The sequence below is a fragment of the Haliotis rubra genome, unplaced genomic scaffold (assembly GCF_003918875.1).
Source record: "Haliotis rubra isolate DU_JTF1 unplaced genomic scaffold, ASM391887v1 Scf701, whole genome shotgun sequence".
Lineage (NCBI taxonomy): Eukaryota > Metazoa > Mollusca > Gastropoda > Lepetellida > Haliotidae > Haliotis > Haliotis rubra.
In genome coordinates, this window is record NW_025767415.1 from 511562 (window position 1) to 535890 (window position 24329).

General features: G+C 41.4%; 1 protein-coding gene across 2 annotated transcripts; it reads right to left on the minus strand.

The window, feature by feature from the left end:
• Positions 1-10964: 10964 nt before the first annotated feature.
• On the minus strand, positions 10965-23768 carry LOC124258905. Of its 2 annotated transcripts, none has more exons than XM_046692968.1 (7): positions 23585-23768; positions 21713-22021; positions 19435-19480; positions 18062-18090; positions 17687-17755; positions 17314-17391; positions 10965-11071 (listed from the first exon to the last, which is right to left on the minus strand). In XM_046692968.1, the coding sequence occupies exons 2-7, from the start codon at positions 21936-21938 to the stop codon at positions 10965-10967; spliced, it is 555 nt and encodes a 184-aa protein (XP_046548924.1). In that variant the 5' UTR covers positions 21939-22021; positions 23585-23768. The 2 variants fall into 2 exon arrangements, with proteins under 2 accessions (XP_046548924.1, XP_046548923.1); XM_046692967.1 differs by having other exon boundaries at positions 23223-23766.
• Positions 23769-24329: the final 561 nt, after the last annotated feature.

The following is a 24329-nucleotide window of genomic DNA, read 5'->3' on the forward strand; positions in this document are numbered from 1 at the left end:
TGTTGAAAGACCGCCAGGAGCAGACACGATGGGTTGCCTTATTCCACTGCAAGGACAGGAATTGCCTCGAGGAGGTTTGAGAGAGAACGATGTGATGAATAAACATGATAGGAATTGGTGAAGAAACAGCTCGCTGAAACTAAACATGCTAAGCTCGTGTTTCAAGACCCACCAACCGCGTGGCCTATAGGGTGTTTTTAGCTTAGCAAATGCTTAGCAATGCTTAGTAAATGTTTAGCAAATGCTTAGCAAAGCTTAGCAATTAATTGTTACAGTTCGATAGGGAAGACCGATGGTTGTTTTGAAGTGCGTTTGTCATGTGCAACTTAACCTTCATTTCGCTGTGTTTCACCTGCATCGGGTATTATATTATGAAAACTAAAACTTGCTTATTACATTATAAGATGGAGTGTGATGAATTGCTAGAACAACTGTTGGTGGAGGGGGATAGTTTAGGGGACGGCGACAAGACTGAGAGACTGGTAGCTGGCTGCTGGTGGTAAAGCCAAACAATACTTTGGGGACTACACCTCGATAAAATTCACAAAATGTCAACCGGAAGAAATCGATAAGCTGTGCACGCATCTGAGATACGCAGACTAGACTGGGGCCGAGATGACAGAGACTATAGGATCGGCTATGACCCAGATCTACACTGGTATAGTGTCGTGACTTCCTTCCCATTCCACAGGAACGCCGACTTTATCTGTGGAGGACCTTGAGAAAGACCCGCTTATTGAACACGCTTTGAGCTCTATCAGCTGTGTGCTGTACCACAAATATGGTATGTTTTTAGCCCCGTGACGGCGGCGATTATCACAGCAAAGCATTGCCAATTTAAGGAGGGGAAAATAATAATAATAGTATACAAGATGGATGCTGCCCAAGAAATGACAGAGGAGGTGAACGAGGGAAATCCACCCCAACTGGGGAGACCCCCAGGAGGTGAACCCTACAGTTACCAGGCAGAAGAACCCTAAGAGAGTCACCGGTAGAAAAGGTGGTCTAACCAACATAAGAGTAACTACACGCGGAACCGGCTCCACTCCTGTGGATTGCAGGTTAACTGCTGCAGCGGCTCTCTCATTATTGTTATTTAATAAACAACGGCCTCGCCCGAGGGGTCCTCTCCCCACAATTAGAGGTCAACCCACATATCATGTTATAAATATATATTTTTATATCATATACATAATGTCTGAGGGTAAAACGCTCAATCAACGATGCATACCACGCCACTGTGGTCGCCAGTCTAGTCAGAGGGTACGCCGGTTGACCAAAATGGTGCTTAAACAACCGACTATCAAGTTAGATTTCAATCTGCAGGATATGGGTATGCTCATAATGAACCTGAGTATGGCGATGGCCACCAAGGACATCCTCGTGAGAAACAAGGGATCCTACCGAAAATGTAAGTAAATGTAACTATATATAGGATGGCTACGATCGCCATGATGGTTGACGGGCGCTACTAAACGCCCTGGCATTTTCCGAGTAATTTCCTCTTCTTGAAACTACATGGGTCGGACGCTGAAACGAAAAACGCCAATGATTTGGCTGTGGAGAAATTACAAGCCGCGCACGCCGAAAGTACGCCAAGAAACGTGACATACAGTGGCTCGATAACATTAAACTAACAACTCCAGCGCGAGAACCATGCCTTTAAAACATTCGAGTGAGCGCTGAAGCCGCGATCGAGAATACTTCCTGGTAACCGCAACAGCCCGAACCACTTCTCCCTCAGCCCACACTCGCCAGTATTACACACCATCCCCGGGCAAAAGGACCGAATTGATCTTTATCGCTGGGCCTAGCAGCCACTGGGCGCTTGGTTGTAAAACAATTAGACTTAGTACTCATATGTGTATACCAAAGATGAGACCCGCTCGCACTAATGTGAATACATACTTAGGGGAAGACCGAGGCTCGCGGTAGGAGATGCAGGACTGAGGGGTACTGTTGTTTTCATATAAAGAGTATCAACTACACGGTTCTGTGTGTGGTATCGGGTGAAAGGTCACTACTGCCTATGCAAAGCTCACGGAGCAAACGTAGTCAGACATCATCTTATCTACGAAGAAGAAAAAGACTACAGAAAAGAACGAGGGCTTCCTCAGGATAGAGGTGTAATTAGAGATTATTTACAAGTATAAAAATAATGAATAGCTGGCTTAATTGAACATGTATCTATTACTGATGCCAAGCCTCTTATTATTAACAAACTCAAGAATTGGGACACATCAACTGTCAACTGATGATTGTTGTAAATCAGGATGTCTTCAGAGAGTATATTTTGACTGAGTCAGTTGATTTACATTCATATATCAGCGAATTTCTGGAAATAATAAAACGGGAATACGACACTGAGCCAATAATCGATACGGTTATTATTGGTGAACAAATTTTTTGAGTTACCTTCCCGGCTGCCCAATTAGAGATTGATCTAGTTATGTGTGTACACAATGTCTACTACTCGGGAGCTCAAGCAGATCGCGAGAGAGCGAGGTGTAATTGGTTACTCTCGAATGAGGAAACCAGCGTTGTTGAGATTACTTAACATACAACCCCCTCCCACGGTAAAACAATTAAAACTCCGAGCAAAAGAGCTAGGGTTGACGGGTTATTCCCGCCTGGGAAAAGCCGGGTTAGTCACATTATTATTACACGACCCTGTAGCAAAGCCCCACACTGTGAAACAACTCAAACAGGAGGCCCGCGAGTTGGGGTTAGTAGGTTATTCCCCGTGATGAGGAAACCACAGCTTTGTAGAACTATTCACGCATAATAGAGCTATTGACCTAGAGTTCATGCGCACTGAGCGCGCTGTAGGCAACTATTTGAGAGGCTGGCGCATGCATGTTGGTAGGAACATAGACATCGCCGATATCAAGCCTCTAATCGCTGATAAAGTCAATGAGGAACTAAACGATTTGGGAAGTATAAAGTTTCAAATCACAGTGAAAATGTCACTCGATAAACAGCAGGGGGGAACCCCCCATGGGGGGGTCATTGAGTACGTTCAGCCTTACTTCCGAGGTAAACAAGAAGTCGTGACTCATACCGAAACTACAGACGAGTCAATCGATATCATTTTTCAGCAGATACAAGAATACCTAGAACGCTACACGCACATGGGTTCCGGGTGGGTCGTGGATAAAATCGATAATGTCTATCTAGACATAGCTTACTATCTACTCTACTCTACTCTACCCTACTCTGCACATGAATAGAACGTACACGGAAAGACCTTGGGTGATGACTGACCCGGATGTACACAGAGTCGACCCGGGGACACGTCTGCAGGACTGGTTGAAGGCTTATCACAACAAATTTAAAGGGGAGTCGACGCTGTTCATACTGGACGACTGCAGCGTTAATCGGGAGATAACAAAAAAGAGAGACATGCTATCGTACCTGGCCTTCTCCGGCCGGCACGCAAAGCACAGCGTCTGGGTGCTAACGCAGAAGTTCAACTCGGTGTTGAAAGACCTCAGGGAGCAGACATGATGGGTTGCCTTATTCCACTGCAAGGACAGGGATTCGTTCGAGGAGTGTTTGAGAGAGAACGATGTGATGAATAAACATGATAGGGAATTGGTGAAGAAACAGCTCGCTGAAACTAAACATGCTAAGCTCGTGCTCAAGACCGACCAACCCGTGGCCTATAGGGTGTTTTAGCTTAGCAATGCTTAGTAAATGCTTAGCAAATGCTTAGCAAAGCTTAGCAATTAATTGTTACAGTTCGATAGGGAAGACCGATGGTTGTTTTTGAAGTGCTCATCATGTGCAACTTAACCTTCATTTCGCTGTGTTTCACCTGCATCGGGTATTATATTATTAAAACTAAAACTTGCTTATTACATTATAAGATGGAGTGTGATGAATTGCTAGAACAACTGTTGGTGGAGGGGGATAGGCGAGGGGACGATGACAAGACTGAGAGACTGGTAACGTTGGCTGTTGGTGGTAAAGCCAAACAATACTTTGGGGACTACACTCGATAAAATTCACAAAATGTCAACCGAAGAAATCGATAAGCTGTACGCTAGATAATGAGACTAGACTCGGGCCGAGATGACAGAGACTATAGGATCGGCTATGACCCAGATCTACACTGGTATAGTGTCGCACTTCCTTCCCATTCCACAGGAACGCCGACTTTATCTGTGGGAGGACCTTGAGAAAGACCCGCTTATTGAACACGCCTTTGAGCTCTATCAGCTGTGTGCTGTACCACAAATATGGTATGTTTTAGCCCCGTGACGGGCGGCGATTATCACAGCAAAGCATTGCCAATTTAAGGAGGGGAAAATAATAATAATAGTATACAAGATGGATGCTGCCCAAGAAATGACAGAGGAGGTGAACGAGGGAAATCCACCCCAACTGGGGGAGACCCCCCAGGAGGTGAACCCTACAGTTACCAGGCAGAAGAACCCTAAGAGAGTCGCCGCCGGTAGAAAAAGGTGGTCTAACCAACATAAGAGTAACTACTACGCGGAACCGGCTCCACTCCTGTGGATTGGCGCAACTGCTGCAGCGGCTCTCTCATTATTGTTATTTAATAAACAACCCGAGGGGGTCCCTCCCCCACAATTAGAGGTCAACCCACATATCATGTTATAAATATATATTTTTATATCATATACATAATGTCTGAGGGTAAAACGTTCGTCAACGATGCATACCACGCCACTGTGGTCGCCAGTCTAGCCGTAGGGTACGCTCGGTTGACCAAAATGGTGCTTAAACAACCGACTATCAAGCTAGATTTCAATCTGCAGGATATGGGTATGCTCATAATGAACCTGGGTATGGCGATGGCCACCAAGGACATCCTCGTAAAACAAGGGATCCTACCGGGAAAATGTAAGTAAATGTAACTATATATAGGATGGCTACGATCGCCATGATGGTTGACGGGGCGTTACTAAACGCCCTGGCATTTTCCGGGAGTAATTTCCTCTTCTTGAAACTACATGGGTCGGACGCGGAACGAAAACGCCACGATTTGGCTGTGGAGAAATTACAAGCCGCGCACGCCGAGTACGCGAAGAAACGTATACAGTGGCTCGATAACATTAACGAACAACTCCAGCGTGAGAACCATGCCTTTAAAACATTCGAGAGCGTTGAAGCCGCATCGAGAGAATACTTCCTGGTAACCGGCAAACAGCTCGAACCACTCCCTCCTCAGCCCACACCCAATGGGGGGGTCATTGAGTACGTTCAGCCTTACTTCCGAGGTAAACAAGAAGTCGTGACTCATACCGAGACTACAGACGAGTCAATCGTTATCAGTTTTCAGCAGATACGAGAATACCTAGAACGCTACACGCACATAGGTTCCGGGTGGGTCGTGGATAAAATCGATAATGTCTATCTAGACATAGCTAACTATGTGCCATTCAGAGGCGGGTGGTACCTAGACTTACCCCCCTACTACAAGGCAAAACAGGCCATGGTCAACATCAAGAATAGAGGAGACGATTGCATGAGGTTAGCTATCAGGTCAGCCTTGTTTCCAGCTGACACTCATTCGGACAGGCTTTCTAGCTATCCCCAAGACGATGGGCTCAACTGGGATGGTATAGATGAACCCGACCCCATATCCCAGATCACTAAAATAGAAAAACAGAATGATATAGCCATAAACGTCTTTGGGCACGAAGGCAACAAAACGATCGTGCACAGGGTCAGTCCAATGTTGGGTCGCCGCGTGATCAATATATTCATGATCAGGCGAGGTGATAAGTATCACTACACGTGGATAAAACACCTCAGCAGGCTGTTGCACGACCAATCGAAATACGACGGGGAAAAACACTTTTGTGAACGATGCCTACACGGCTTCACTCGAGCTTATTTATTAGAATCCCACCGGGAGGATTGTCAAGGTGTGGGGCAGACGGCCATACGAGTTGACATGCCCAAGGAAGGCGACAATATACTAAAATTCGATAACCACAAGAACCAGATGTCCGTGCCTTATGTCATCTATGCCGACTTCGAAGCCTTGGTCGAACCCGTTGAGGCTGCTGGGGGTACCCCAGGCATACAAAAAACACAGGAGCACGAGGCCTGTGGGTTTGGATACGTGGTCGTCCGTTGGTGATGGGGAAACGAAAGCTCCCATAGTGTACAGGGGTCCTGATGCGGCTAAAAAGTTTCTAAAGTGTTTGCAGGAGGAAGAGAAAAGTATTAGGAATGCGCTGCATACAGTCGCTTCCATGCGTATGGCTCAAGCCGACCGGGTAGCTCACGGCTGCAGCACTCACTGCCACGTCTGCGATAAACCGCTGAACGGCGATTCTGTGAGAGATCACTGCCACGTCACCGGTAAGTATAGAGGCGCCGCTCACAACAAGTGCAACCTCAAGCTCAGAATCAACCCCAAGACAATAAACATCCCCGTGGTCTTCCACAACTTGAGAGGGTACGACTCTCACTTGATCATGCAGGCCATCGCGAAAGTCAACGGCAACCTGACGTGCATCCCCAACAACATGGAGAGATACATCTCCTTCAGCTTGAATGGCCTGAGGTTCATCGATTCGGTTCAGTTCCTCCTGTCGTCACTCGACAGTCTGGTCAAGGCCAACGATACCTTCCCCATCACCGATCGATACACCGACGCCGAGACTCGACCCCTGCTGATGAGGAAGGGTGTGTACCCCTACGAGTACATGGATGGCTGGGCCAAGTTCGCCGAGACCCGACTACCCCCCATCAACCGATTTTACAGCAACCTGACCGACTTGGCAATCACCCAAGACGATTACTCGCACAAGATTAACATATGGAATAAACAGGGCTGTAAGAATCTGGGTGACTACCACGACCTGTACTTGAGGACAGACGTACTCCTGCTAGCCGACGTGTTTGAGACGTTTAGGAGGACGTGTTTTAAGCAGTACCAACTCGACCCCGCATGGTACTACACCAGCCCAGGTCTGTCGTAGGATGCATTGCTGAAAAAGACCGGAGTTAAGTTGGAATTGCTCACCGATCACGACATGCACCTATTCATTGAGAAAGGCTTGCGAGGTGGGATTTTCATGGCTACCAAACGATACGCAAAAGCAAATAATCAATACGTGAAGGGCTACGACCCGAGCAAGCCAACCAATCATATTCTCTACCTCGACGCCAACAACCTGTACGGCTGGGCCATGAGCCAGTATCTACCCACAGGGGGATTCGAATGGGCATCGCACGAGATCGGCTGGGGATCATCCGATATCGATGTTATGAGCATCGCGCCGGATTCGAACAAAGGCTATATCCTCGAGGTGGACTTGGAATACCCCAAGGCATTACACACATCACACAACAGCTACCCCCTGGCCCCCGAACGTATGAAGGTTAACCAGGACTGGATGTCTGAGTACCAACACAACTTGCTAGGTGGGCGGGTGGCAGACGTTGAAAAACTAGTGCCCAACTTAATGAATAAGACCAAGTACATCATGCACTATCGCAACCTACAGCTGTACCTGTCGTTGGGTATGAGGCTGACCAAAATACACAGGGTGCTCGTGTTCGACCAGAGCCCCTGGATGGAGCCCTACATCAGAATGAACACGGACCTGCGAAAGCTGGCCACCAGTGACTTTGAGAAAAACCTCTACAATCTCATGAACAACTCGGTGTTCGGTAAGACTATGGAGAACCTGAGGAAATGCGTGACCGTGAAGCTGGTTCGGTCGAAAGAGGAAGACAAGCTCAGGAGACTGAGACCGGCCTGTTTACGTGGGGATGAGCATCCTCGACTTATCCAAACACCTGATGTATGACTTTTACTACAACGAACTGAAGAAACAGTACGGCCACAGGTGCGAAGTGCTGTACACGGACACGGATTCCCTGCTGATGGAGATTCGAACCGAGGACGTTTACGAGGACATGAAGAAACGCCTCGATTTGTATGACACCAGCGACTACCCCAAGGACCATGCCATACACAGCACGGTAAATAAAAAGGTCCTCGGTAAGATGAAGGACGAGTGTGCTGGCACGCCCATAGCCGAGTACATAGGTTTGAGGCCTAAGATGTACTCCATCCTGAAGGCCGACAATGGTGAGATCCGAAAGGCGAAGGGTGTTAAGAAGCACGTGTTGAAACAACACATCAAACACGCCAGATTCAAGGAAGCCCTGTTCAAGACCCATACCTTCAGGCATAAAATGAACAGGCTTAGAAGCGACGGGCATAGGATATAAGGACTGACGATAAACAAGACGTCCCTGTCGCCAATGGACACTAAGCGTTCGATAGCCATCGACGGGATCAACACGTACGCCTACGGGCATGAGAAAATTGAACCAAGAACATAGGTGTATATATAAATACGATACCCTGTCGGGGCGACATGTCACGGAACCAGAGAAAGTTTGAGGCTATTTACTACAGCCCGCGTGGGTACTGGAAAGGAGCTAGCGCCGTACATAAGCTGGCTAAAATGGCGCGAGTACCCCCGAACGAGGTCAAAGCGTGGCTTGAAAAACAAGCCCTGTGGCAGATCTATTTACTGGCACCACGCTACGTGCCTAGAAGGAAGTTCGGTATTAACATACCCAATAGCGTTCACCAGGCTGACCTCCTGTTCCTACCCCACGACAAGAGGTACAAGTATGCCCTAACCGTCGTGGACGTGGCCAGTCGCTACAAGGAAGCCGAACCCTTGACCGCGAAAGACTCGGCCCAGGTAGCCCGCGGATTCGAACGCATGTACAAACGCAGTCCGCTGACGTGGCCCACAGAGCTGCAAGTCGGCCCCGGGCAGGAGTTCATGGGTGCCGTGTCACAACTGCTAGACAAACACGATACCAAGATCAGGCGTGGCACGGACGGAGCCCATCGCAGCCAAGCCATAGTCGAGAGATTCAATAGGACTTTGGCCGAGAGCTTATTCGGGCATCAGTATGCGAGAGAGATGGCCAACCCGGGAAACGATCGACTGAATGGGTAGCGCAGCTACCTCAGGTGGTGTCGGCCATCAACCACGAAACCACTCGGCTCACCGGCAAGAAATCAGCCGACGCTTTCAAACTAAAATCAATAGTGGCTGAGTCGGCTGCACCATTGCGTGGGAAGGAGAAACAGATACCAGATAGGGCCCTCGTGAGGTACCTCTACCTAGTACCAGCCGGGGGAACACGAAGGGGATAGTCATAAGCGAGCCATCGATCTGATATGGTCAGTCAAAACTTACAATATAGATAAAGTGGACATCAAAGCCGACGAGCCGAACTTGTACTACTGGAGAGATGGGCCAGGGAGAGGTTTCGTTAGAGAGGAATTATTGATCATACCGTACGGTACAATGTTACCCCCCAAGCAAAATATTTAACACTTACCTTGTCGGGTAATCTCAATGGCATCCTGCCAACACGACATAGAGCTATCACATGATCAGGAAAGTGCTAGTTCACGGTCATAGTGGCACAGTAGTGCCACGTGGTATGCACTATTATTGCCTAATGGGGCCGGGAAGTTAACTGGGGGTTCAAAAAAGTAGTATATATGATGGGGCGAGATCTAAGGGCCTGACAAAAGCTTTATTTGTGAAATAAAGCTTTACAGAGGCTTTTGTTGGACTTGATCTCGGACTGTCATTATATCTACTACTAACCAAGCATCCAGAAAAAGTGCCAATGAGATTAGTGCCAGTTGAAATAGGATTAACAGGATTAAGTACTCCCCGTCTGGTCATTGAAGTTGTTTTTTGTAGGACACACCCAATTTTTTATATTCTGTATTTCATTGGTTAATGTAGGACACACCCCATTTTTGTATATTCTCTATTTCATTGGTTATTGTAGGTTACACCTATTTTTGTATCAGTCAACGAATCATAATCTCTTCCTTGTTTCAATTTTAGATAAATAGTCAAACTCCATTTGTTCATCAGTAGGGTTTAGACTCCCAACACAGGTCAGCTCTATCCCTCAGCCCAGAGGGTTGTACTGACTCTCTGTGGCCACTCCATGTTATTCCATTCTTGTAAATAAATTGTGATTAGCTTCTTGCGACTTTGGACTCTTTGCTGAGTTAATTCCCCATAAGCAGACCAGCACGCCAGTTAGAAAAGGGGTTTCACCAGAACCATCACTCAGACCCAAGACCACTATTTTCCTAATATCTGAATCCTAATATATATCGCTTGTAGTGGTTATAATTAATAATGAATTTTGTATGAATAATTATTCCATGATAGAACACCCACTTTTGTCAGCTGTTGATGGATGGGATACTGTTCCAATGGAAATTTCTTCGATGTGAGATGGACAACACTTGTTGATTGTTTTCACAAACCTTTTTGGTGTAGGCATGTAGGTGTAAAATCTGATTATTTAGGCAATTTCATAAATGCCTAGATATTACAGTCATTTTAGCAATTTACTGAAAAAACAGATCAACTAAAATATTTTTATGAAGTTCCAAAATGCATAAACACAGAAGAATAGATTAATTATGCTAGGAGTTTAGCTAAAAATATATAGACGTACATTAACCTCTGTTTTCTTTCAGTCCTAACACTGAGAGATGACATTAAACTTCAAAATGTTTTGAATTGTTTAAACAATATACTAGTCAGACATATTTTGCCGCCAGTTTATAAAATTGAAATTTTAGGTGTCAAAAAGATTACCCTATTTCCCAAAACCAAAACCAAAATGTAACTATGTTTCATCTTATACTTTCAATCACACTTAGGGGTGGCATAGCAGATGTTGCAAACCAGTCAAGAAATATGGAATGTCATCCAGGTACCCTCAGAAAAAACACAATAACAAAACCAACAACAATATATGCTTTGATGTATCCAAATATCTTTCATCTTAGTGATCAGACAAAATGGATGATTCTGAGAGTATACCTGACCTGAATCATATTGATGCAGTGACAAGTGCTGACAGGTTACCGGGTAATTAGGCTCATGGCTCTCGGAACTGCTGTGTTACATACCTGGTGGTGCAGTTGGACATAGAGGCTTGTCCTGATCAGACACAATTAGTGGTGAAACCATTTTGGAACTGTCTGTTGTATCAGTCTTCTCAGGACAACCTGCAACATTCAAAACTAAGGTAAACTCTCAATGTCTACTCCACACTGTATAAAATCATTATTTTTCGCCCAAAGCATGAGGCGTGTAAAGATATATCGCACTATCAATGTATAAAAATGTTGTTTGCGTAATGTCAATAGAACATTAGCACTCATATAATAATCACAAGTTTCAATAGTCACAATTGGTTGTAAATATAGCTAATATTACCCAGGAGAAAACTTACTTTTTAAAGCAGAATTTCATCTGAAAAGATTATGATAACTTCAGATTAGAGTTACCAAATAATTGTTTTCATAATCAATAAATAGTACCTCTATTACATCACTGCCATATATTCTCTATTATAGAAATCATTGTATCCATGAAAGAAGTCATCTTCACAATGCAAACACACAAAAACTCTTGCCTTCCAAAGCAACTGCAGATGTGCAAGTGAAAGTCACTTCTTTCAACCATCAACTATCAGCCATCCTACAAATGCCCTACCGTCATGATATCAACCCCTTCTGACAAGCTATACCCTGTCAACAGTCTAATGGAATAAAGAATGATTAATCTTAATCCAAAATATGGTTAAACTCTGGTAGTGATGACTTTATTCCTCTGAAAGTGAACTTATTCCTCTGATAGTAATGAATTATTCTTCTGATAATAATGACTTTATTCCTCTGATAGCAATTACTTTTTTCCTCTGAGAGTGATGACTTTATTCTTCTGATAGCAATGACTTTATTCCTCTGAGAGTGATGACTTTATTCTTCTGATGACTTTATTCCTCTGAAAGTGAACTTATTCCTCTGATAGTAATGAATTATTCTTCTGATAATAATGACTTTATTCCTCTGATAGCAATGACTTTATTCTTCTGATAGTGATGGCTTTATTCTTCTGATAGCAATGACTTTATTCCTCGGAGAGTGATGACTTTATTCTTCTGATGACTTTATTCCTCTGAAAGTGAACTTATTCCTCTGATAGTAATGAATTATTCTTCTGATAATAATGACTTTATTCCTCTGATAGCAATGACTTTATTCCTCTGAGAGTGATGACTTTATTCTTCTGATGACTTTATTCCTCTGAAAGTGAACTTATTCCTCTGATAGTAAAGAATTATTCTTCTGATAATAATGACTTTATTCCTCTGATAGCAATGACTTTATTCTTCTGAGAGTGATGACTTTATTCTTCTGATAGCAATGACTTTATTCCTCTGAGAGTGATGACTTTATTCTTCTGATGACTTTATTCCTCTGAAAGTGAACTTATTCCTCTGATAGTAATGAATTATTCTTCTGATGATAATGACTTTATTCCTCTGATAGCAATGACTTTATTCTTCTGAGAGTGATGACTTTATTCTTCTGATGACTTTATTCCTCTGAAAGTGAACTTATTCCTCTGATAGTAATGAATTATTCTTCTGATAATAATGACTTTATTCCTCTGATAGCAATGACTTTATTCTTCTGAGAGTGATGACTTTATTCCTCTGATAGCAATTACTTTATTCCTCTGAGAGTGATGACTTTATTCTTCTGATAATGACTTTATTCCTCTGATAGTGAACTTTATTCCTCTCATAGCAATGACTTTATTTCTCTGAGAGAGATAACTTTATTCTTCTAATAATGACAACTTTATTTCTGATAGTAATGACTTTATTCCTCTGATAGTAATGCCATTATTCCACTGAAAGTAATGACTGTATTCCACAGATAGTAATGACTTTATTCTTCTGAGAGTGATGACTTTATTCCTCTGATAGTAATGCCATTATTCCACTGAAAGTAATGACTGTATTCCACAGATAGTAATGACTTTATTCTTCTGAGAGTGATGATTTTATTCCTCTGATAGCAATGACTTTATTCTTCTGAGAGTGATGACTTTATTCTTCTGATAGCAATGACTTTATTCTTCTGATAGCAATGACTTTATTCCTCTGAGAGTGATGACTTTATTCTTCTGATGACTTTATTCCTCTGAAAGTGAACTTATTCCTCTGATAGTAATGAATTATTCTTCTGATAATAATGACTTTATTCCTCTGATAGCAATGACTTTATTCTTCTGAGAGTGATGACTTTATTCTTCTGATAGCAATGACTTTATTCCTCTGAGATTGATGACTTTATTCTTCTGATGACTTTATTCCTCTGAAAGTGAACTTATTCCTCTGATAGTAATGAATTATTCTTCTGATAATGACTTTATTCCTCTGATAGCAATGACTTTATTCCTCTGAGAGTGATGACTTTATTCTTCTGATGACTTTATTCCTCTGAAAGTGAACTTATTCCTCTGATAGTAATGAATTATTCTTCTGATAATAATGACTTTATTCCTCTGATAGCAATGACTTTATTCTTCTGAGAGTGATGACTTTATTCTTCTGATAGCAATGACTTTATTCCTCTGAGAGTGATGACTTTATTCTTCTGATGACTTTATTCCTCTGAAAGTGAACTTATTCCTCTGATAGTAATGAATTATTCTTCTGATAATAATGACTTTATTCCTCTGATAGCAATGACATTATTCCTCTGAGAGTGATGACTTTATTCTTCTGATGACTTTATTCCTCTGAAAGTGAACTTATTCCTCTGATAGTAATGAATTATTCTTCTGATAATAATGACTTTATTCCTCTGATAGCAATGACATTATTCCTCTGAGAGTGATGACTTTATTCTTCTGATGACTTTATTCCTCTGAAAGTGAACTTATTCCTCTGATAGTAATGAATTATTCTTCTGATAATAATGACTTTATTCCTCTGATAGCAATGACTTTATTCTTCTGAGAGTGATGACTTTATTCTTCTGATAGCAATGACTTTATTCCTCTGAGAGTGATGACTTTATTCTTCTGATGACTTTATTCCTCTGATAGTGAACTTTATTCCTCTCATAGCAATGACTTTATTTCTCTGAGAGAGATAACTCTATTCTTCTAATAATGACGACTTTATTTCTGATAGTAATGACTTTATTCCTCTGATAGTAATGCCATTATTCCACTGAAAGTAATGACTGTATTCCACGGATAGTAATGACTTTATTCCACTGATAGTAATGACTTTATTCCACTGAAAGTGATGACTGTATTCCACTGATAGTAATGACATTATACCTCTGATAGTGATCACTTTATTCCACTGATAGTAATGACTTTATTCCACTGATAGTAATGACATTATTCCCCTGATAGTAATGACATTATTCCTCTGATAGCGATCGCTTTATTCCACTGATAGTAATGGCATTATTCCACTGATAGTAATGGCTTTATTCCACTGATAGTAATGACTTTATTCCACTGATAGTAATGACATTATTCCTCTGATAGCGATCGCTTTATTCCACTGATAGCGATCGCTTTATTCCACTGATAGTAATGGCATTATTCCACTGATAGTAATGACTTTATTCAACTGACAGTAATGACTGTATTTCACTGATAGTAATGACTTTATTCCTCTGATAGTGATGGCTTTATTCCACTGATAGTAATGACATTATTCCACTGACAGTGATGATACATTCCTCTGATAGTGTTGATTTTATTTCTCTGATAGTGTTGACTTTGCAAGCATAAAAACTGTCCTACCCTTGTAAACAAATATTTGATGATGGTCATAATCTTTTACAGCTCATGTCCCATAGATGAAGACTGGTCTTTGGTTACTAACTCTTGAAGGGTGTGAATAGTAATCAAGCTTCTGCCTACATGAGACAAGCTGCAACACTCTAGCTGCTGTGGCATCAGCTTTTGTTGTTTTGAACCAGTGTAGCTGATGCCACAGGTTAAAAAGGATCTCTCAAAAGAGCCAATGAAACGGTAAAAACGTTCCACTTAGGAATGTATGTGGATTTCTATCATCCTCAAACAAGACAGATCTCATGAATCTGTTGAGAACAGATGATTTTTCATGTCATGTTGAAGAACTGATGTTAGGGTGGAGCAGTAGTCATCAGCATTACCACTTGGTACCCCAGCAAAACGGAGAAAAACATCTACCACCATGGGAATCATTACAACCAAGCCCATATCCATTTCTTGTCTTGTGCATCACTCTTTGACTGACTGACTGAGTTTGGTTTTACGCCGCTTTTAGCAATATTCCAGCAACATCACGGCGGGGGACACCAGAAATGGGCTTCACACATTGTACCCATGTGGGGATTCGAACCCGGCATCACTCTTTGAAGGGCATTTAGAAGTGGAATACATAGGAAAAGCAAGATTTTAATGGATGTCAACTTCTTTATTGTGAATAACACGACGTTTCAGAGTGTGTGCTTGCTATGGATGTCAAAGAAGTTGACATCCATAAAAATCTTGCTTTCCCTTGTGCATCACTGACAGAACGTCTTCTGTGTCTTGGTCAGATTGAGAACAGTGAGACAGTCCACGCAAACTGTACAATGTGAAGGTCACAGTGTGACAAGTAGGAGTGCAGAACACCATCTTGTCTACAAAGTACAAGAAATTTAACTCACTTCAGCTTCATGAAGATGCTAAAGTTTGAGACATCATTGCTGTATAACAACCACTGAGGAAAGGCAGTATACTATTTGTTATGAAACTATTTATGGATAACTGACAGTGAAGAGGACCTCTGCTGAAAATCTGATGATTTTTAGTGTGATGTTACAGGATTTGTGGCAATGACAGAACAGAATTATCCTATTCCACTTGCACAAACCAATCTTAGCTCAATGTAAGATGGCTTGGATTTAAGATTGCGATCTTAGATAAAATCAACAATTGGGGTAAGAATAACTGACACTAAAGTCCTGTCTTCAATTTTCTGCAAACCCACAAAAGTTGCTACTGATATCATTAGTGGGACATAACGGAACAGCGTACAAACAACATGTACTTTCCTCCATCGCCTCAAGCACAAGGGTTTTCTTTTAAATGATCAAATTAATTACAGGGAACAATTGCTAGGAAGATGGCATATGATTACTTCCTGCATTAATATTGTCATGATACAGGAACTGACAGTTTAATATTGCAACAAGAGAATATTTTCATTAAAATATCATAATACAAATAAACACTTACATTCACTTGTGTTTTAATTACTTAACAATATTTACATTGATAATTATATATAAAAGGCATGAAACTTCATTTAACTATTTCTAACATAGCTTACATATCTTTCGAAGGACAGGTTTGATGAATAATTGTATTTTAACATAATTCTATTATGAAACTGACCATTTTACTCGATTTTAGATTATCGAATGATAAGATCCCCTGTGATATGCATTTTTCACTTGTATTTAATTATAGAATATTTCAATTATAAACTACAGACAAAAGTATTGACACAAATGTGACCCAAACAGAATATAGGTAGTTAGCAATGACTCTGTTCAACATCAACAGTCATCATACATTGGGCTAAGTTCTCCATGCTAACATGCAAAGGGAAACCACTCCCACTTGGCCATGAACTTAGATTATAGCTGCCTTTGACGTATCGTAAATGTTACAACCATTATCAATAAACAGCAGACACACTCCTTTTGGTTAGCGAAAAGGTGTGTTGTTCCTTACAAAAACAGGTAGGAATGGTACTTTTAGCTATGATCTCAACAAGTATGACATTCTCTGACCTATTCTCTGTTTTTTTCACATGTACATTTAGATCACACAGTTCAAAAATTGAAATGGCAATGGCTGAAGTAAATCAGATTATATTATTGACACACATCCAATGATGCACACCAGTTTCTCCAACTGATTCAGTGGTACCAAGACCTTATCCCCTGGCCCTTCTAGAGGGGTGAAACTCACAAAGCAGAGCAGGTTGTACATGTTTACCAGTTTGCTGAAACTCACAAAGCGGTGCAGGTTGTACATGTTTACCAGTTTGCTGAAACTCACAAAGCAGAGCAGGTTGTACATGTTTACCAGTTTGCTGAAACTCACAAAGCGGTGCAGGTTGTACATGTTTACCAGTTTGCTGAAACTCACAAAGCGGTGCAGGTTGTACATGTTTACCAGTTTGCTGAAACTCACAGACATGGGTATGCTGCTGACAAACATGGAAACATAATTGGGTCAAAACAGGATTCAAACCCACTGGCAAGGCGAATTACAGTGCCTTTTACTACTGGGCCACACATAACACTGACACACATTTCTAATGTGTCATGAACGTAAGTTCATGAACATTTCATAAATCAACTGCATCTATTCAATTCAAAATACTTACATGGAAAACGTCTGTCTGATGAGCTCAATTTCTCTATTATTTGTTCCTTTCTCCTCCATATGCAATAACAGATAATAGCTGAAATGTGAACATTGTCTATATTTTACTGTTATGGTGGTTGCCATACATGAAGGTAGCACACAGTTCAATACATACTTTGTCTTAAGAACACTCTGACCCTTATCTTGTAAGTGATGTAGGTTTTAAAACAATAAATAACTGGCAATAATGGTCACAATATGAAGTGAACATAAAGACTGAATTAAATGAAACTACAGAAAAGTGTTACTTTAGAGAAAAATACACTAATTAAACTCATACACAGCTGTTTCACCAATCCTTTATACTAGATCATAATTAAGATGTTACTTACCAAGTACTATGATAACAGTAACAAAGCCAAGGACTGCCCCTACGACGGCACCAGTATTAGAGGAATCACCTGGTGTGAGAAAAATCTACATTACTTCATCAGATCCACACAATTGGCTGACACACAAATAACCATCACCACACAAGTACCAATCACACCTTCATCTTTAAACAATACTCCCACGCATAGGATGGAAACAAAAATCAGATTAAATGTCAGGAAGTTGTTTAATAAACAATAGTCACTTGACATGTTTAGCTTCAGTTTTAGAAATAGAAATTGAAGTTAAAACTGTAAAACTGTATGTAAGCTCTAATGACAGTATGATATGTGTACGAGGCTCTCTTCTACCCAAGAATCCCAGAGGTACTCTACCTGCTGGTCGAGATGTTGTGGTTGGTTCCCTGCAATAAAGAGCGACCCATATGTCAGTCTTTACATGTGGTGAGCAGTGGGCTGCTGCCTCAAACAACTTCAGACATAACATATACTATGATTGTAAAAACTGACATGACAACAACAGGAATGGGCAAGTGGTTCATGCACCAACAATGTCTACAGATCTTCACAAGTGTACAGTACATTCGCCCTGTGCATTTAAAAGAACCCATTCATGAAATGGCAATGACCAACTGGTATAAACACATACATACACCCAAACCATGAGTGTCCAAATGAGTGGTGACACCCTACACGAGTGACTGTTCACCCAGCAGGGAAAGAGTACCCAATATGTAATGTGGATAGTAAAGCTTCCTAGCACCGATGTTCAGCTTGGATGGTATACCCACCAGGGAGGTGAAATGACAACTGGAGTGAACACAGACTCACTAGTCAAACACATACTAGTTTCAGGATAAGTGCAGTGTATAAATGTATAATGATAACAGGTTGATAACACTGACTAGGTTCACCAGGATAAGTGCAGTGTACAAATGTATAATGATAACAGGTTGATAACACTGACTAGGTTCACCAGGATAAGTGCAGTGTATAAATGTATAATGATAACAGGTTGATAACACTGACTAGGTTCACCAGGATAAGTGCAGTGTATAAATGTATAATGATAACTATAAATGTATAATGATAACAGGTTGATAACACTGACTAGGTTCACCAGGATAAGTGCAGTGTATAAATGTATAATGATAACAGGTTGATAACACTGACTAGGTTCACCAGGATAAGTGCAGTGTATGAATGTATAATGATAACAGGTTGATAACACTGACTAGGTTCACCAGGATAAGTGCAGTGTATGAATGTATAATGATAACAGGTTGATAACACTGACTAGGTTCACCAGGATAAGTGCAGTGTATGAATGTATAATGATAACAGGTTGATAACACATACTAGTTTCAGGATAAGTGCAGTGTATAAATGTATAATGATAACAGGTTGATAACACTGACTAGGTTCACCAGGATAAGTGCAGTGTATAAATGTATAATGATAACAGGTTGATAACACTGACTAGGTTCACCAGGATAAGTGCAGTGTATAAATGTATAATGATAACAGGTTGATAACACTGACCAGGTTCCACTGGTATATATTTTACATGCTTATAGGATTGGGGTTAGAAAACAGTTTACAAATCAACCTCACTTTTCCAGAGAAATCCTCCTGAAGGCAGGGTTCAAGACCAATATAATGACATGATTTACCAGCAGTGTGGTCAATCCAGTTATTAGATTAGTTTCCTGTGTTAGGGACTAGACCAGCACATGGAGCTGTCTTACCTTGTTGGGGCTGTGGCTGTAGCAGCAACTGGCACACAACTGTAATCTGGAACACACACAATCAGCAATGGTCAAGGGGAAAGCTGCAATAGTTATTCAACGTGGCTAACTGACACTGCAGCTCATCTTGGCCAACCAACACAGAATGCTCCAAGTGCCAAGACTACTTACTGCAACTCCTATACCAGACGAACAAACAGTGGCAGCAGAAAGCTCCTGGTTCCTGGATATATACAGTCACCAGCCGTTTATGATGACTAATTTCAGATCAGGTAGCCATTGTGATTGTACATCTTCAAAAGAATACACTTGATGCCATTGCCGACTCTCCTGCCGGCCCCAAAGTGACTGCCTTCATGGACTATGTGACAACCAACTGGGTTCAAGGCCAGGCCTTCACCTCAAAGATTTGGAATCACTTCAAAAACCAGGGCCACCGTACCAACAATCACCTAGAAGGATGGCACAAGGTAAAGAGACTTGTCCAGAAGTGCCACCCTAACATTTACCAGATAGTAAAGCTCTTTTAGCATGAGCAGTCTCTCACAGAGATTGCTGTCCCGAGACTATCCACCCAGTGGACAGCACCTTCAGGAAGAAAGACATACAGAACCACTGACACTCATATTTCATCAATCAAGACCAAGCTCCTCAACCAACACCTGAGTGACATGGAATATACGGACAATGTGGGTGATCTCCTTCATCTGCAGTATGGGGTGTAAGAAAAAGAAAGTTTGTAAATGTTGTTTTGTAATCTTACATCAGGGGTCTTATCGGCCAGTAATGGTGCGGTGTTTTAAAAATGAATTTGTATGTTTGTACATATGACAACAAACTAAACTATTATCATTATTGTCTTTCAGTGGCATTTAGAAGTTGTACATTGATGTCCAAGATATTTTTATGGATTAAACTTCTTTTTTATTTCCCACGCACTTGGCAGGTATACACCTTGATCACGATTAATTGCGGGTTTATGTCTCCATTCAACAGTCTCGATCAGGAAAGGCCTCCTGTAGCTGTCACTTCTCTTAGCGGTACAGCAATTAAGACGATTCCTCCTCGGCACACAAACAAATGGAAGAGGATCTAGCAATGGAAGCCCCAACCCTAGAGGATCGTGTATACCAAATACCATGCAGCTGTGGCGATCAATATATTGGCGAGACTCTCAGGCCCATTAACACCCGGGTTGCTGAACACAAGTCGTCAGTATGCAAACAAAATGATAAGTCAGCTATATCAGAGCACAAGGCAAATAACCCAAGTCATGTAATCATGTGGAATGATATCAGGGTGATTTCGAGAAATAACAACGAATGGCATCGGAGAAAACTACAGGAGGCTGTCAAGATAAGGAGACATAAACCCGCAATTAATCGTGATCAAGGTGTATACCTGCCAAGTGCGTGGGACCTCTTGATTAACTTTTGATGAACTTTAGAAAAAACGAGTCTACTATTCTTTTTGGAAAGCCTGCTATCAAGTAACCTTTGTGTAAATAGCAGTTGTTGTGTATTGACAATTCAACTTTCAACTCTATTATTTAGCATAATTTTCATCATTATGTAATTAACTCTTCAAACTCACTTATACAGTAATCTCCCTAGTGTACTGTGATGTCACTTGCATTGTGACATCATAACTCAGTTATGATGTCATAGTCCTAACTGCCAGTTCACCTGATGAAGGGACCAGGAATGGTCTCAAAACGTCGTGAGAGAATATAAAAAAGAAGTTAAATCCATAAAAATATCTTGGACATATTATCATTATTATTATTATGTTTTACAGATTAAGATGAATTATTATGTGATATTATATGTAATATGATACCCATTAGTATATTATATTATGCTAATGAAGATATTATCCCTGTTGTGATCTAAATAAAATTATGAGGAAACATGTCTTGTTTTGTTAAATATGGTAGCCTGTTTGAATCACTAAGAATGTTTTGACAGCATAAACAGGAAAGCCACATTCCATGCTCACGTAACCATAATTATTGCCGGGAGAGTCACATCAAACTTGGCTATCTGTTTTTGAAATGTGGCTTTCCCAGCCTGTAATCAGCCTAATACAATTTTTGGAGAAAAGTAACAAACATAGTTGAATATATTGAACATATGATGGTGTCATCATCAAGCAAAGATATCATTCATAATTTGTAACTATATTTTGTAACAGTAAGTTTTATTCACAGTCTGTCTTTTGAAAAGAAATTCCTTCATCATTCCTATGATTTGGTATTGTTAAAGCATGTTGTACTCACTGGCAGCAAGCTGTTGTCCATCTGCACAGGGGCTATATCGACAGTCACAGATGCTGTCATATTTGAAACAATCACAGTCCGTAGGATTGTTGGGCACATAGCCCTTCTGGTGGTCACATGAACACTTGTAGTCCTGCTGGCTGGAGGCAGACTCACATTGCAACTTCCCGTCAGCACATGCCCTTTTCTTGTAATCACAGTTTGGCTGTGTGTACTCATAGGACATCTTACCATGTTGTTGATAGAACTCATCGGAACATGAGACACAGGACACAGTCTCCTTCTCTGTGTCTATATGGGCATGTGTACCTACAACATACAATACTGTACCGATACAGTCTCCCTCTCTGTCTATATGGGCATGTGTACCTACAACATACAATACTGTACCGATACAGTCTCCCTCTCTGTCTATCTGGGCATGTGTACCTACAACATACAATACTGTACCGATACAGTCTGCCTCTCTGTCTATATGGGCATGTGTACCTACAACATACAATACTGTACCGATACAGTCTGCCTCTCTGTCTATATGGGCATGTGTACCTACAATGGGCAATGTGTACCGATACAGTCTCCCTCTCTGTCTACAACCTCATACTAATGGGCACTGTACCTACAACATACAATACTGTACCGATACAGTCTCCCTCTCTGTCTATATGGGCATGTGTACCTACAACATACAATACTGTACCGATACAGTCTCCTCCCCTCTCTGTCTATATGGGCATGTGTACCTACAACATACAATACTGTACCGATACAGTCTGCCTCTCTGTCTATATGGGCATGTGTACCTACAACATACAATACTGTACCGATACAGTCTCCCTCTCTGTCTATATGGGCATGTGTACCTACAACATACAATACTGTACCGATACAGTCTCCCTCTCTGTCTATGTGGGCATGTGTACCTACAACATACAATACTGTACCGATACAGTCTGCCTCTCTGTCTATATGGGCATGTGTACCTACAACATACAATACTGTACCGATACAGTCTCCCTCTCTGTCTATATGGGCATGTGTACCTACAACATACAATACTGTACCGATACAGTCTCCCTCTCTGTCTATATGGGCATGTGTACCTACAACATACAATACTGTACCGATACAGTCTCCTCTCTCTGTCTATGGGCATGTGTACCTACAACATACAACACTGTACCGATACAGTCTCCCTCTCTGTCTATATGGGCATGTGTACCTACAACATACAATACTGCATTGTACTGATACAATCTCCATTTCTGTGCAGGGAAGCTTGATAAATATGTACTCAACTTATGGATGAGATCAGAGGATACATAATTTTAATACTTTGATCATGTCATGTACCATCAATACATACATACATACATATCCCCAAACTAGCCATCCTCACATTTCAAGGTCCACAGAAAACGTTTTAAAATAAAACAACATTCCGACTGACGTGTAATGTATAGCTGACACCTGTTAAATATATTTGATAATTTCTCCCCTCGTGAATTACCTGGTCCACATTTTGAAGCAACAGCACACGCTGAGGATATCTTGTCCCCACTTGCATCGTACTGGCAGTGGAATCTCCTTGTTGGGGATTCCTGTTTACATCTCTCGTCATACTCTTTCCACTTGTCTAAGATAGGACTGGGGCAGGACGTCAGGTCCAGTTTCATGGCTGACATAGTCACAATATGGACCAAACAACAGACAAGCAGCCATAACATCATATTTTGACCGGGTTAGAACTCAAATAGACCTATATGGATGTAGGCTTATTTACGTCTAAGAGTATGGTTTACCAGTTTTATGCCATATTCAGTTATGACTCTATGATATGAATCATACGTTATGCTTACAGCATACACATACCAGTTGATCATACTTCTGCGCGACAAGTTAACAACTTGAGGATCAAATAAAAGTACTTTCAGGTTGTTTGTACATAGTCATGAGAAACATTTCCCCGTTGGTGTTGTTTCTCCGCAATCCTGATCCTTCGTTTGTTGTCGCTGCGAGAACGGGGAAATCCCCATTTTAAACCGGTTCCCGTTCGTTCCTGCGCCCGAATTTCTGTGGAAAGCCGAACAAGAGCAGCGACACCAATCGGGGGATCCAGGAACCAATTTATCCGTATTCCCTATTTACTAATTAGCTGAAAGTTTCCAAACTCTGTTCTGAAAATTTAACTTAGCTGAGTGGGTTAGGCGGCTGACTTTGTGTGCTGGCGATTAGGTGCCTGACTCTGAGGGTGTGAGTTTGAATCCCGGATGGGGCCACATACCTGGGCCTGCTGTATGTAATAAAACAAAAAGTGGTAAAAACAGATTGTATTACAAGAATAGTATTGACAAGCATAAAGTCGATGAACGTTTACATGATAAACATTATCAATGTTCATGATACATTTGCATACTTTTACATAGTCTCATCATAAACACCTATAGTTAACTCCGACTTTGCATCGTTTGAAATCTTCCAAAAAGGATATAAGTTTGTACATTTTAGCCAGCAGTCAAGCAAATGTGCGTTCCATTAATGCCATTAGATGCTAAACACGGAGTTGAGCGCTCAAGATACTAACTTGTGCGCTCAAGATATTAACTTGTGCGCTCAA

Excerpts from the sequence above, each read along its gene's own strand:
- LOC124258905 (XM_046692967.1), bottom strand. The coding sequence starts at position 23,442 with ATGATGTTATGGCTGCTTGTCTGTTGTTTGGTCCATATTGTGACTATG. Across the intron at positions 17,756-18,061 it reads CACAACATCTCGACCAGCAG|GTGATTCCTCTAATACTGGT; the intron begins GTAGAGTACCTC and ends TTCTCACACCAG. Across the intron at positions 11,072-17,313 it reads ATCAGACAGACGTTTTCCAT|GTTGTCCTGAGAAGACTGAT; the intron begins GTAAGTATTTTG and ends TGAATGTTGCAG.